At 39.0% G+C, this 14,091-nt stretch overlaps 1 protein-coding gene across 1 annotated transcript in view; it reads left to right on the top strand.

The window, feature by feature from the left end:
* tcerg1l (transcription elongation regulator 1 like) overlaps positions 1 to 14,091 on the top strand; it is a 598,955-nt gene that overhangs the window by 453,723 nt on the left and 131,141 nt on the right. The window contains exon 9 of the mRNA XM_063071197.1: positions 11,285 to 11,351. Coding sequence (XP_062927267.1) covers positions 11,285 to 11,351 — 67 coding nt within the window. The remainder of the gene's footprint in view (positions 1 to 11,284; positions 11,352 to 14,091) is intronic.

The raw sequence follows: 14,091 nt of genomic DNA, 5'->3' as shown, positions 1-14,091 counted from the left end.
CATTCTCCCTTTGGGAACTTGTTTTTCATCAGGGATTTTGTTATTCAGGAATTTTATTATTGCTGGAACATTTAGATATGGTTGTGCTGTATACTTTTAATGGAATAAGCCTTTGGTCCAAAATTCATGGTATGCTGATCCTAACAGAAACTTTCTGGTCAGATAATCTAAGCAATGTTGGTCTAAGGGCACTGGGGAGCTCAGAAAGTTGGTCGGTAAGGATGTGCAAGCGTGCAACATCTATGCTAAAAGACCCTGTGCATTTACAGAACTGAGTGGTCTGTTAAAAGGGCACAGAAAAGCTTAAGAAAGGCTGGGGTTTGGCTGACATATAGTTAGTCATATTGGTGGTGGGGGGGGGGTTGGTGAGATTGTAAGAAAGACAGCAAGGAGGCCATTAGAGCTGCAAGAGTGATAGAAAGGGAAGTCAGTGTATTTAGGTAAGTACAACCCTGAGGTATTCTTGCCAGCACCAGGGACATTCTAAATAGCATTGCTATTTTCTGGAACTGTGGATAAGCTTTGTTTTTTTAGGGAGGATCTTAATGAAGCTTGGCAGTATCTGAATCCTAGGTACTTTTTCCTTTATACTTATGAAACAGATCTGTTCCATAAAATAAAACATAACATGGTGGGAATACTCGGCTAGTTTGGCAGCATCCTTGGAGTAAGGAACAAAGCTTACACTTCAGTTAGTAACATCTTAATTCAGAACTGAAAATTGCTTTGAAGTGGCAGGGATACGGGAGGAGTGGAGAAAACAAAGGGAGTGTTGGCAATAGAATAGAGATAAAACGAAACTCAGTGCTACAGATGCCAACTAAGAGAGGGAAGTGAAGACTTATTAATTGGAGTTGAATTGTTTGGAGAAGGAAGGCAGAGGGAACGCAAACTAAAATGCCGAAACATGAGACATAAAACATGGCAGTTGCTGCAAGTCTGAAACAAAAGAGATTACTGGAAGTACACAGTAAGCAACCATACATTTCTGGAAGGATTTAATGTTACAGTTGATGGTGTTTCATCAGAACTGGCTGGAGGTGATGCAAACTCAGAGAGCTGAACATCTGAAACTGTTGAGTTTATTGTTGAGACCCAAGGGCTTTCACCTGCCTATTTGGAAAATTATAAACACATGAATGTCTTAAGATGCTGGAAATCCAGATCAACACACACAAAGTGCTGGAGGAACTCTGCAGGTCAGGCGGCATCTATGGAAATTAATAAGTAGTCAATGTTTCAGACCGAGACCCTTCTTCGGGAAGGAAGGGGGAAGACACCAGATTTAAAAGGGTGGGGGGAGGGGAAGGAGGCTAGTTGGAAGGTGATAGGTGAATCCAGGTGGGTGAGAACGGTCAAGGGCTGGAGAAGAAGAAATCTGATAGGAGAGGAGAGTGGACCAGAGGAGGGGACCCATGGGAAGTGATAGGCAGGTGAGAAGAGGTAAAAGGTTAGAGTGGGGAATAAAGGAAGGAGGGGTAGTTTTTTTTTACCTGAAGGAGAAATCGATTTTCATGCTGTCAGGTTGGAAGCTACTCAGACAGAATATAATGTGTTGCTCCTCCACCCTGAGGAGCATGAGAGGAGGCCATGAACCTACGTGTAGGACTGGGAATTAAAATGTTTGGCCACCGGGAAATTTCGCTTGTGGCAGATGGATCAGAGGTGCTCGATAAAGTGTTATTTTCAACCTTATGTGGGCTTTTTTAAAACAATATAAAAGACTAACAGTAGGAAGTTCAAAGAGAGATAGAGAATTAAAATGGCTTTTCTCTATTCAATGAGAAAATAGAGAAAAATTTAAAATTTAAAACATTAATCAATCCTACAGGAGAAGACATTATACATTCCTAGAGAAAATCTGGTTATGGTAGAGAATATGTTAAGTTGAAACCCCATGAAAAAGACTCAATGCCATATTTATCCCTGCCTTGTTAATTGGCATCATGATGAAGGTCTGTCTGCGATTCCACTGGATCAGCAGGGAAACCTTCCTTTTTGTTCTAATGATTCTACTCAGTATTGACTCACTTCACCAGTTTCCTCAGAAGTAAAATCTATAAGAAGCTGGTTAAAATTAAAGGCTATTCAAGTACTTCAAAAAGAATATGATTTCCTTCCTCTTGCAAGCCAGTGTGCAGCAGAGGAGATTACTAATGAACAAGACCTTGTAGTTCCATCATTCTCTTGTAATGACTAACCCATCCCAGCGTTCACTTTCTTTAAAGTCAGCTGCACAGAGACATTCACTTAAGTGGGTACAAGTGAGGTAACATGAATTGAACATGAAACATAAGGCAACCAAAGGAGACAGATGGGGAAGTAGAGGCATTAGAATTGCTAGTTTCTGGCTGAAGAAAAAGTGAATAATGATCACTGAGTTTCTGTTCTGAGATTTTACCACCCCACTCTTAGCCTAGGGATGTGGCATTACTAACTGAATGCCCTGACCTTTGCCTGCAGGGTGGCTTGTCAGTAGAATATAAATGTGGATCTAAACAAAACAGATTGAATCCTAAACTCCTTTGGCAGGAAAAAATAGGAAGAATAAAGTTTGTTTGCAGAAAGTATTAGATAATTCAAAATAGCAATGTCTAAAAAATGAGAAGGGACTAGAATCACAATCTGAAGCAGTTGTAAACCTATAAGTTTAATGCCTATAGTTGGAAACAGAGTGAGCCTGAATTGTGAAGAAAATAAATCTTTACTGTTTCTATTTAGTAAAGCTAACATACCTAGTTCTTTTCATTCCATAACCAAATTTGTTAAAAAATAAAGAATTATGTGGTGAATGTTATGGATCCTAACATTTAGAAAACATTTGATAAAGTTTCTGTCAAGAGACTTCTGGCTCAAGTAATAGTTTCTCGGATAAAAGACAAAGTGGTAAATTGCATAGTAAATTACCTAAGTAATAAGATACAAAGTCATTGATCATTGGTCGTCATTTTAATCAGACAGATTTAACAAGAAGGCATCCCTAAGGTATTCTCTCGGGACTTCTGCTATTCAAATTATTTATAAATAATGGAACCATTAAAAATAACTCTGCAGATTGCTACAAGGTATGAGGGAAGGCAAGAAATGCAAGCATAAGTGATAACTTTCTGGGGTATCTAAAGCAACTTAACAAGTTTGCAGAAGGATTCAAAATGACATTTCATATTAAATAAAAATTGTAATAATACAGGATGATGTTGAGGCTGATAAATATTACAAGTGAATAAGAATAATCAGCAATAGTGCCATCTGTACATGATAGTCAATCACTGAACAAATTGTCTCAGTATAAGAAGTAATGAACAAAGGGAGCATCTATGATAGTCTCATATGTTATCTTGATCATTGATGCAAAGAAACCAGGGAGATTAAATATTTTATCAGCGAAAACGAAAACAAAGAACCATAAATTTAAAGAAATAAATACACTGTGAAACTTACTTACCTACTGCCACTGGCACTTAGGGCAGCAATGAACATAAAACATAGAATAGTACAGCACAGTACAAGCCCTTCGGCCCACAATGTTGTGCCAACCCTCAAACCCTGCCTCCTATATAAGCCCCTACCTTAGATTCCTCCATATACCTGTCTAGTAGTCTCTTAAACTTCACTAGTGTATCTGCCTCCACCACTGACTCAGGCAGTGCATTCCACGCACCAACCACTCTCTGAGTAAAAAACCTTCCTCTAATATCCCCCTTGAACTTCCCACCCCTTACCTTAAAGCCATGTCCTCTTGTATTGAGCAGTGGTGCCCTGGGGAAGAGGCGCTGGCTATCCACCCTACCTATTCCCCTCATTATCTTGTACACCTCTATCATGTCTCCTCTCATCCTCCTTCTCTCTAAAGAGTAAAGCCCTAGCTCCCTTAATCTCTGATCATAATGCATACTCTCTAAACCAGGCAGCATCCTGGTAAATCTCCTCTGTACCCTTTCCAATGCTTCCACATCCTTCCTATAGTGAGGTGACCAGAACTGGATACAGTACTCCAAGTGTGGCCTAACCAGAGTTTTATAGAGCTGCATCATTACATTGCGACTCTTAAACTCTATCCCTCGATTTATGAAAGCTAACACCCCATAAGCTTTCTTAACTACCCTATCCACCTGTGAGGCAACTTTCAGGGATCTGTGGACATGTACCCCGAGATCCCTCTGCTCCTCCACACTACCAAGTATCCTGCCATTTACTTTGTATTCTGCCTTGGAGTTTGTCCTTCCAAAGTGTACCACCTCACACTTCTCCGGATTGAACTCCATCTGCCACTTCTCAGCCCACTTCTGCATTCTATCAATGTCTCTCTGCAATCTTTGACAATCCTCTACACTATCTACAACACCACCAACCTTTGTGTCATCTGAAAACTTGCCAACCCACCCTTCTACCCCCACATCCAGGTCGTTAATAAAAATCACGAAAAGTAGAGGTCCCAGAACAGATCCTTGTGGGACACCACTAGTCACAATCCTCCAATCTGAATGTACTCCCTCCACCACCACCCTCAGCTTTCTGCAGGCAAGCCAATTCTGAATCCACCTGACCAAACTTCCCTGGATCCCATGCCTTCTAACTTTCTGAATAAGCCTACCGTGTGGAACCTTGTCAAATGCCTTACTAAAATCCATATAGATCACATCCACTGCACTACCCTCATCTATATGCCTGGTCACCTCCTCAAAGAACTCTATCAGGCTTGTTAGACACAATCTGCCCTTCACAAAGCCATGCTGACTGTCCCTGATCAGACCATGATTCTCTAAATGCCTACAAATCCTATCTCTAAGAATCTTTTCCAACAGCTTTCCCACCACAGACGTAAGGCTCACTGGTCTATAATTACCCGGACTATCCGTACTACCTTTTTTGAACAAGGGAACAACATTCGCCTCCCTCCAATCCTCCGGTACCATTCCCGTGGACAACGAGGACATAAAGGTTCTCCTTCTCTCTCTGTCCATGACCACTCAGCTATAGAATGATTCTTCAATACTATTTCCATAACAATTTTGTCTTACTAAACAGGGTTGGTAGCCCTGACTGCAGGACCACTCTTAGTCTGACCTCTACCTGTTGACCTGTTTAGCATGGGTGACCCTACCAAGAGCTAAAGCAAAAAGCCCTGACTCCAGCCAACATAGTTCTCTGAGTCATTGCAGCACGCAAGCCTCCAAAGCCAATGACAATGTTGTAGTTCTCTTGGAGGATATTGTGAAAACCTGTGACAAAAAGGCAACAGGACTATAAAATTTAGAAGGGGTAAGATCATTACTATGATAGTCATATTTCCTTGGGGATGATTTAACCGTTAGGCTGCTAATCTGATAAATCACTCGATTACATCATTGGCACAAAGAATAGTAAGTTTGATATGTTGAGCTGATACAAAGTTTATGTGGCTGCTCAGTTATGTTTGCATCACTTTTCTCTGTGTGTAGCAGTCTAGAGGCGGGGTACTCAAGGGTAAAAATTCCTGCTGACGGATGGTTTGATCCTTTCAAATCCCGTTTGTTTTCACTGTGAATTAGCATTATACTTATCTTTGAAATGCCTAGAAAGACAAGAATATTCCTTGTGCAATTCTTGGATGGAAATTAAAATGGAAATGTAAATATAATTTAAGTACAAAAATTAATATCAATCAGAGTAAGATTCGGAAGCAGTAAGTACATGCACTGGTGTGCCATATTGCGCAGTAAATAGTAACCTCTTTAAAGTGTTCAGAGATTAATTGATCAATTGTTGATTTAGCAAGAAGTGAAGAGCAGCCCTTTATGAGTCTGAGCTCCAGCTTAGAGTTTCTGAGGTTATTATGAAGGTTCTTCAATAACCTCCCTATCATATTTTGCTGAAAATGTTGACAGCTATCTGATAATAGTTGGAAGAGGAGGTAGGGAAGGGAGTTAATGTTTGTGGGATGTAGGTACTGGGTTGAATCTCCAAAACAATGTTCACAACTTGTCTTCACCCTTGTTTCCAAACCTGATCCCCACTCTACATCGATGGAGTCATTGTATTCTTCTGATCTGCTGATGTAGTTGAATCCAGTGATAGCTAGAAGATAAACTAATAAACTGGATCATTCTTCCATATGTAAATAATTCTAAATCGAAGGATTTTGTTACATTTGACTGACCTTCTGCAGTATCTTCCTCAAGGGTCTTGGGCTGGAGCTCAGTTAGAGGGGAGAAGATACAAGTGACCTCTAGCTCAACCCCATTTATTTGAAATAGATTGTCAACCTTCACTGAAAATGTAAATGCAAGTAAGTGGTTTGTTCACTGCTTTGCATTTTACTTCATGGTTACGTTTTTAGGTGACACTTTTGTGGATTTATGCTTGTTTTTTGAAAATATTTGAGCTGTTTTAGAAGTCAGTGGTAAGGTCTGTGAGTGGGCAATGTACCTGGTGCCTGTTGTGGATCACTCCATCATGGGAATACAATAGTAGACAGCTCTCCAGCTTGATCAGATCCACAGGGATAAATAAATGCTGCTGCAGAAATAGTGAAGGAAGGAACACATGTCTGTATTACACCATAGGGATGTCAGCTGGGCCAAGCATAATCAGTACAGTATATTCTTTTTTTAAAATTCCATTTTAAAAACATCACCAACTTACCTTGACAAGTCACCAAGAGTGAAAATGACAGACCAGATTCTGAAAGGAAGAATTAATTACAAGAGGAGCGTCCCGCTCCCTCTGGATGAACCGGACCTGGTGGCATCGAGATTCATCGTCACCGAGGAGGACGTTAGAAGGGCCTTCCTGAAGATAAATCCAAGGAAGGCGACGGGCCCAGTTGGCGTCCCGGGAAGGGTTCTCCGGGCCCGTGCAAGCGAGCTAGCTGGAGTGTTTGCTGACATCTTCAACTGCTCCTTGCTACAGTCTAAGATCCCCTTGTGTTTTAAGAAGGCAATGATAATCCCAGTGCCGAAGAAGAGCAAGGTGGCATGCCTGAATGACTATCGACCTGTGGCTTTGACATCAATTGCTATGAAGTGCTTCGAGAGATTGGATATGGCACACATCAACCACAGCCTACCGGTCAACCTTGACGCTTTGCAATTCGCCTACCGGAGCAACAGGTCAATGGCAGATGCCATCTCTCTGGCCCTACATTCCTCCTTAGAACACCTGGAGAATAAAGACGCATACGTAGGGCTCCTTTTCATTGACTACAGCTCTGCCTTTAATACCATCATTCCAAATAAACCGATTCCTAAGCTCTGGAACCTGGGCCTTAGCACTCAGATCTGCAGCTGGATCTTCAACTTCCTCACAGACAGGACCCAGGCTGTAAAAATAGGGGACAAGCTCTCCCCTACAATCACTCTGAGCACTGGAGCCCCACACGGCTGTGTAATCAGCCCCCTGCTGTACCCACTGTACACCCATGATTGTGTAGCCAAGTTTCCATCAAACTCAATATATAAGTTTGCTGATGACACAACAATTGTAGGCCGTATCTCGGGTAATGATGAGTTTGAGTACAGAGAGGAAATTAAGAACCTGGTGGCATGGTGCAAAGACAATAATCTAACCCTCAACGTCAGCAAGACGAAGGAATTGGTTGTTGACTTCAGAAGGAGTAGCGGACCACACAACCCAATTTACATCGGTGGTGCACAAGTGGAACAGGTCAAAAGCTTTAAGTTCCTTGGGGTCAATATCACAAATGACCTGACTTGGTCCAGCCAAGCAGAGTTCACTGCCAAGAAGGCCCACCAGCACCTTTACTTCCTGAAAAAACTAAAGAAATTTGGCCTGTCCCCTAAAACCCTCACTAATTTTTATAGGTGCACCGTAGAAGGCATTCTTCTAGGGTGCATCACAACCTGGTATGGAAGTTGTCCTGTCCAAGACTGGAAGAAGCTGCAGACAATCGTGGACATGGCGCAGCACATCACACAAACCAATCTTCCGTCCTTGGACTCACTTTACACCGCACGCTGTCGGAGCAGTGCTGCCAGGATAATCAAGGACACGACCCACCCAGCCGACACACTCTTCATCCCTCTTCTCTCTGGGAGAAGGCTCAGGAGCTTGAAGACTTGTACAGCCAGATTTGGGAACAGCTTCTTTCCAACTGTGGTAAGACTGCTGAACGGATCCTGACCCGGATCTGGTCCGTAACCTCCAAATATCCAGACCTGCCTCTCTGTTTTTTTGCACTACCTTACTTTCCATTTTTCTATTTTCTATTTATGATTTATAATTTAAATGTTTAATATTTACTAATTTTTACTATTTTTAATATTTAATATTTGTAATCCAGGGAGTGGGAAGCGCAGAATCAAACATCGCTGTGATGATTGTACATTCTAGTATCAATTGTTTGGCGACAATAAAGTATAAAGTATAATTAATGTAACTGTGAATAATTCGCCACACCCAAAGTTACTATATATGCAATTTTGAGCTTGTGGAATACAGAAGTATCTGAAGGTGGTGTACTATTGGAATGGCTGGAGGTGGAGGAGGGTAGGGGAAGGTGCAGAGTTGAGTGATCTGTCATGTTAGATCCAGCACTGGGAATTCTTATCTTGATCTTGATGGAGAAGAGCAACTGCTGGAGACTATGGCAAATGTTAGTGTTTTCAGTTTTTCTTACAATTGTTTTGAATACAATTTAAATGGTTTTAAGTATTTTACTTATTCCTGGATGTTTTAAACTGATTATATTTTTTAATATTCACAATAAAGTTTATGAATGTTTCTGAATGCCAGGAAAACTTGACAGTTTCTTCACAGCTCTGATAACTAGATAAACCAAGGAGTATGAACGAGAACTGAGCCTGAACCCCTTTGATTCTTACCAACTTTTATTGATGTGCCTTAGAAAGCATCAGATACGTGATGGCTTGGTATAGCAACTGCTCTGCCCACAATGGCAAGTAACCGCAGTGTATATAGGCATCGCTCAGTGCATCACAGAAACCTGCCTTCCTCTGTCTACACTTTGCATAGTCTTGGTAAAACAGCCAGCATAATTGAAGATCCCACCTACCGTGGACACTCTCTTCTCCACCCACTACCCCCCACATTGTGCAAAGCCTGTAAACAGTTTCAAGGACAGTTTCTATGCTGTTGAAACATAGGCTTTTTGAAGGATTCACTAGTACAATAAGACGAACTCTTGGCCTTACAATCTTCCTCATTATGACCTTGACCATTTTGTCTAATTGCACTGGACTTTCTGTGTAACTGAAACGCTTTGTTCTGCACTCTGTTATTGTTGCTAGGTCTCCTTTAACTTTCTGTTCCTTAGGGTTCTTCCAGGAGTCAGGAATGATGAGCAGTCTTAATTCCAAGATTTCAGTTCATTTTAGAGTACAAACAGCATACAAATGCTAAGCAAACTAAACAAAGAGCTGAGAAACAATGCTAAGAGGGGACAAAGGAATAAAGAAGAAGCCAAGATGAAGCTTCTGAAAAATCCCTCACTGTTATAGGTCAGTTAAAGAAAATTCCCTAGATAGGAATGAATTAGTTAATAGGTTGTATAATTAAAACAATTACATCACATGGGTAAGGTGTTAATACATACTGAATTAAAAATAGGAAAGGTGGTAAATTGTTAGTTTAGCTGCTATGCCTGTAGTTGTGAAAAATACAAGACTTTATGTTTAAAAGTACAAATCTTAGAAAAACTATCATTAAAAAAATCAGTGGTTTCCAACATTGTTTTTCTTTTGTACTATGTCAGTGCGCTGTTGGAGTGAATTAATCTGCAAGAATAGCATGCAAGACAAATTTTTTGCTTTATTTTGATACATGTGAAAGAATAAATTAATTTGCCATTTTACTGTAGTGTATAGAACATAAATCAGTACAGCACAGGAACACTCCCTTTGGCCCATTGCGACTGAGCCGACCATGTTGCCAATCTTTTCTAATCCCACCCGGCTGCACATAGTCCATATCCCTCCATTCCCCACCTGTTCATGAGTCCAAGACCATAAGACATCGAAGCAGGAGTAGCCCATTCAGTCCATCAAGCCTGCTCCACCATTTCATCATGGCTGATCCCAGATCCCACTCAATTCCATACACCTGCCTTCTCGCCATATCCTTTGATGCTCCGATTGATCAGCAAACTATCAACTTACGCTTTAAATATACCCACATATTTGGCCTCCACCACAGTCTGTGGCAGAGCATTCCACAGATTCACTACTATCTGGCTAAAAAAATTCCTCCTTTTCTCTGTTCTAAGAGGTTGTCCCTCAATTTTGAGGCTGTGCCCTCTAGTTCTGGATACCCGCATCATAAGAAACATCCTCTCCACGTCCACCGTCTCTAGTCCTTTCAACAGTCAATAGGTTTCAATGAGATCCCCTCACATTCTTCTAAATTCCAGTGAGTAAGATACCTTTAAACATTACTATAGTAGCTGCTTCCACTACATTCCCTTGAAACACGTTCCAGGCACCTGTCACTCTCCCTAGAAAAAAACTTGCCTTACACATTTGCTTTAAAATTTCCCTCCTCCCCTTAAACATATGCTATATAGTATTTGACATTTCCACCCTGGAAAATGGTAAAAGACTCTGATCATTTAACCTACCTCATCCTTTCGTAACTTTAAATACTTCTATCCAGCCACCCCCTCAATATATGACACTCCAGAGAAAACAATGCAAATTTGTCTAACCTCTCCTTATAGCAAACACGCTCAATCCATACAACATCCTAGTGAAACTTTTCTCAAAGCCTACACATCCTCATTGCAGTGTAACTTCCAGAAATGCATGCCATGCTTCAAATGTGGTCTCACCGAAGTTTTGCACAGTTGCAACATGACTTACCAACTTTTATACTCAATACGTCATTGGTGTATGTCTTCATTATCACCCTATCCACTTGTATGAGTATTGACTTAGTAAGTATTTAGCTAAATTGGTGAGTTCAGGGAAAGGGAGCTTTTGTTCAGGAAGATACCTTGGTTGGCAGTAACGAATTTAGCCATAGGGCATGTTTTCATGCTGTGTAACTTTGTACTTATTTCCTCTTCTCAAAGTTAGGCCTTACCAACACAGGGAAACTAAGCCAGTTTCTTTTTCATGAAGTTCCCTCCAGGGAAATGATAGAAGTAAAATACCAAGTCTTTCATAGGGAATTAGCTGATGCAGGCATCTCAGTTTTGACTGCAAATTCTGGGTCAAAAGTTCTCAATCTTTAAATAATTATGTATTCTACAAATGTGTATTTACTGCATTTATCCATCAAAAATAAGTAATAGGCATTGTCGTAATCAAAACTTGTCTTACGTTATTAGCAAAAGATGGCACTTCTAATCAAGAAGAGGCAAATGAAGAACACCTGATGAAAACAAAGAGAAACAAGTATGAAAGTTATGTTTTTGACTTTGATAAATATTTTTGTCTCTTAAATTTCATAAATCAATGTATACACTATTGCTAATTTTGTAAAATTTAACTGTATTCTAAAACATTTTAATCATTAATTGTTTCAAAAGATTTAAATTAACTTTTATGAAATTTTTTTCCAGATTAAAATATTTATTTCTTGAACCATTATCATTTAACAATTATAAGTTCAGTAGTGTATTCATTTATTCCTTAATCTGGCTGCCTTTTGCAGTTCTAATGGGTCTATTGTGAAATAAGGAGACTGAATACAGTTCAAGGTATATAAAGCAATCTTCTTTCCCAAGATGCAAACAATAAAATTAAACACTGTGCATTGCCTTTTGATTCTATTCAATCTGGACTTTGGGTTTCATTAATTATGGCTTATTCAAGCAATGGTGCATACATGCACTGATATCTTTTCTGCTGATGCCAGGACAACGCAGTGACATGTGTATGGATCAGTTAAGATACATAGCAGCTTTCAGATTTATAAAATGTATTGAACATCATTAATAAATAAGATGACCATTTCCTTTAACTGTTTGTCTAGAATTTTTACATTTATGTTTCAATTAGACACGAGCGGGGTGAAATTTGCTTGAATGAACAACAGAACATCACAACTGTCCATCATCCTGTGAATATTGTACGTGGTTTTTGAAAAATAACACCAACCTGCAAAAATATCTAAAATTAATAAATATCTTTTGACAGGCAGATATAATGGTACGTTGTGAGCTTTTTGCTGATCAGGATATATGAAAATAAGTTAATCATTACCTTTGTACTATTAGGTGAAACACTTATCGTCATAAGTGTCATAACATTACCCTTAACCAAAATTTTATTTTAATTGGGCAGAGCGTTTGCTGACTTAGATTCCCATCGAGTGCAATAGTCATTACGTCTTTTACAGAATATTACAACAGATGATTGAGCAGTTAATTAGCAAACTTGAACATTTGCCTAATATAAACTCAAGCGTTAAGAAGATCAGGGAACTGCAAATATGTTAAATATTAACAACACTTAAATTTGCAGTCATTGCTATGACTGCAGCTTAGTATGATACACTGATGGATGCAGTAGCTCTCCATACAATAATGTTGCTCCCTCATAACTGTATCTTTCAGAAATGTCCACAGACTAATTACATTTATCCAAAAATATCCTCTTGTCAGATTTTGAATTAGATGAAGTTACTTCTATCAAATAATTTAATGTTCAAACATAAAAATATAGGAATTCTTCACTAAAAGTTAATTGCAGTCCTGTTGCCGATGTGGTGATTTTTTTTATCTAAACCTGAAAATCAAACAAGGCACATTGATGTTCTGGTTAACCTTGATGGAATAGAATACAATAACAAACACTATATAATTAAAAGACTAAGTTTTGCGGGAATATAATGAAGTTTAACAATGTTAATTTAAACCATTGCTGATATAAATAATGCATAAAAATGCTGATGACTGTAAAAAGCTCTGCTGTCTTGATGTTCATATAGTAATTGTACTAATGCATAATATATAGGTAACTGAAGAACTGTAAATATGCAAATTAATGTATGTCGACAATGGTTTGATATAGATTTATATACATATTTACACTTCAGTTACTTATACTGCTTTGGTGAACACAATTCTGGAAATTCACTTTTAGTGCTAAACTTATTTTAATTTTGTGCAGTTTATATTGTAATGAAATGGCTATATTTTCTAAAACAAATCTTTGAAAAGACTCCAATATAAATAACTCTGCTAAAGTAAAAGGAAATCAAATAGCAGAGGATATTGTCAGTTGGCCCCCTCAGTTTCAAATTTCATCTTTATTCTTAAGAGTGTGCTAGGTTGACAATGTGTCAATGTGTCCAGTCTATCTACTTTTATGGGAAAAGGTACTACCCATTATGGGGATATAGATGGAGAATTGTTTTTACTCACAAGCCTGTTGAATTTTGCACCTACTCAAGTAGGTGCTGAAATAGCATTGGAGCAGTGGGAGTGATTGATTGTGACTGACAAGCTGCAGGAACTTTCATCCTGACCTCCTGCAACTGCTGAGAGTTCTTGGAATTATCCTTCAAAGTTTTATAATTAGTAGCCACAATATGTATTCCTTTCCAAATTCTTATAGTTAAACGGTTGATGCAGCCACATGTCCATGGTACCCCTGTCTCATGCCAATTAGCATTATGTTACTTTGGATTGGAAAGTAATCTTTTTGAATGTTATTTTGTAGCAAATGTAAAGGCTATGAGAACGTTAGGGCCGACATTTTTTATGCTTCAATTTTAAGCAACTTATTTGATATTGCCCTACTGGGTTACCTGCTTTTGTTGGAAATTAGCTTTTAATTCTTGTAGGCTCCAGGGCAATCCTGAATGTAGATAAAACAGCACAAGCAAAATGGGAAATAAGAGCATCTTGTTTTTTTTTGCTTTTGTGGATCATGTTCTTTTTTTTATAATTCAGAAATTTACTTTACTGTTAAAAAAGATTAGGGCAGTGTTAGTTCATACTCTTGGTTTGAGTGTGTACCTTAAATGTGGACATTTTCTGGATATCCTATGTCAGTGAATTAATATAACATGAAAAAACCTAGTTGTTTTTTTTATCCCTTTCCCAAATCTTTCCCTTTACTTGTGTTAATACTCTATTTTCCAAAAAAAAACAACAAACATTTAGACTAGGGGTGCTTACGTTAGGAA

Source organism: Mobula hypostoma, chromosome 19 (genome assembly GCF_963921235.1).
Source record: "Mobula hypostoma chromosome 19, sMobHyp1.1, whole genome shotgun sequence".
NCBI classification, from domain to species: Eukaryota; Metazoa; Chordata; class Chondrichthyes; order Myliobatiformes; family Myliobatidae; genus Mobula; species Mobula hypostoma.
This window is presented reverse-complemented; position numbering and strand designations above follow the sequence as displayed.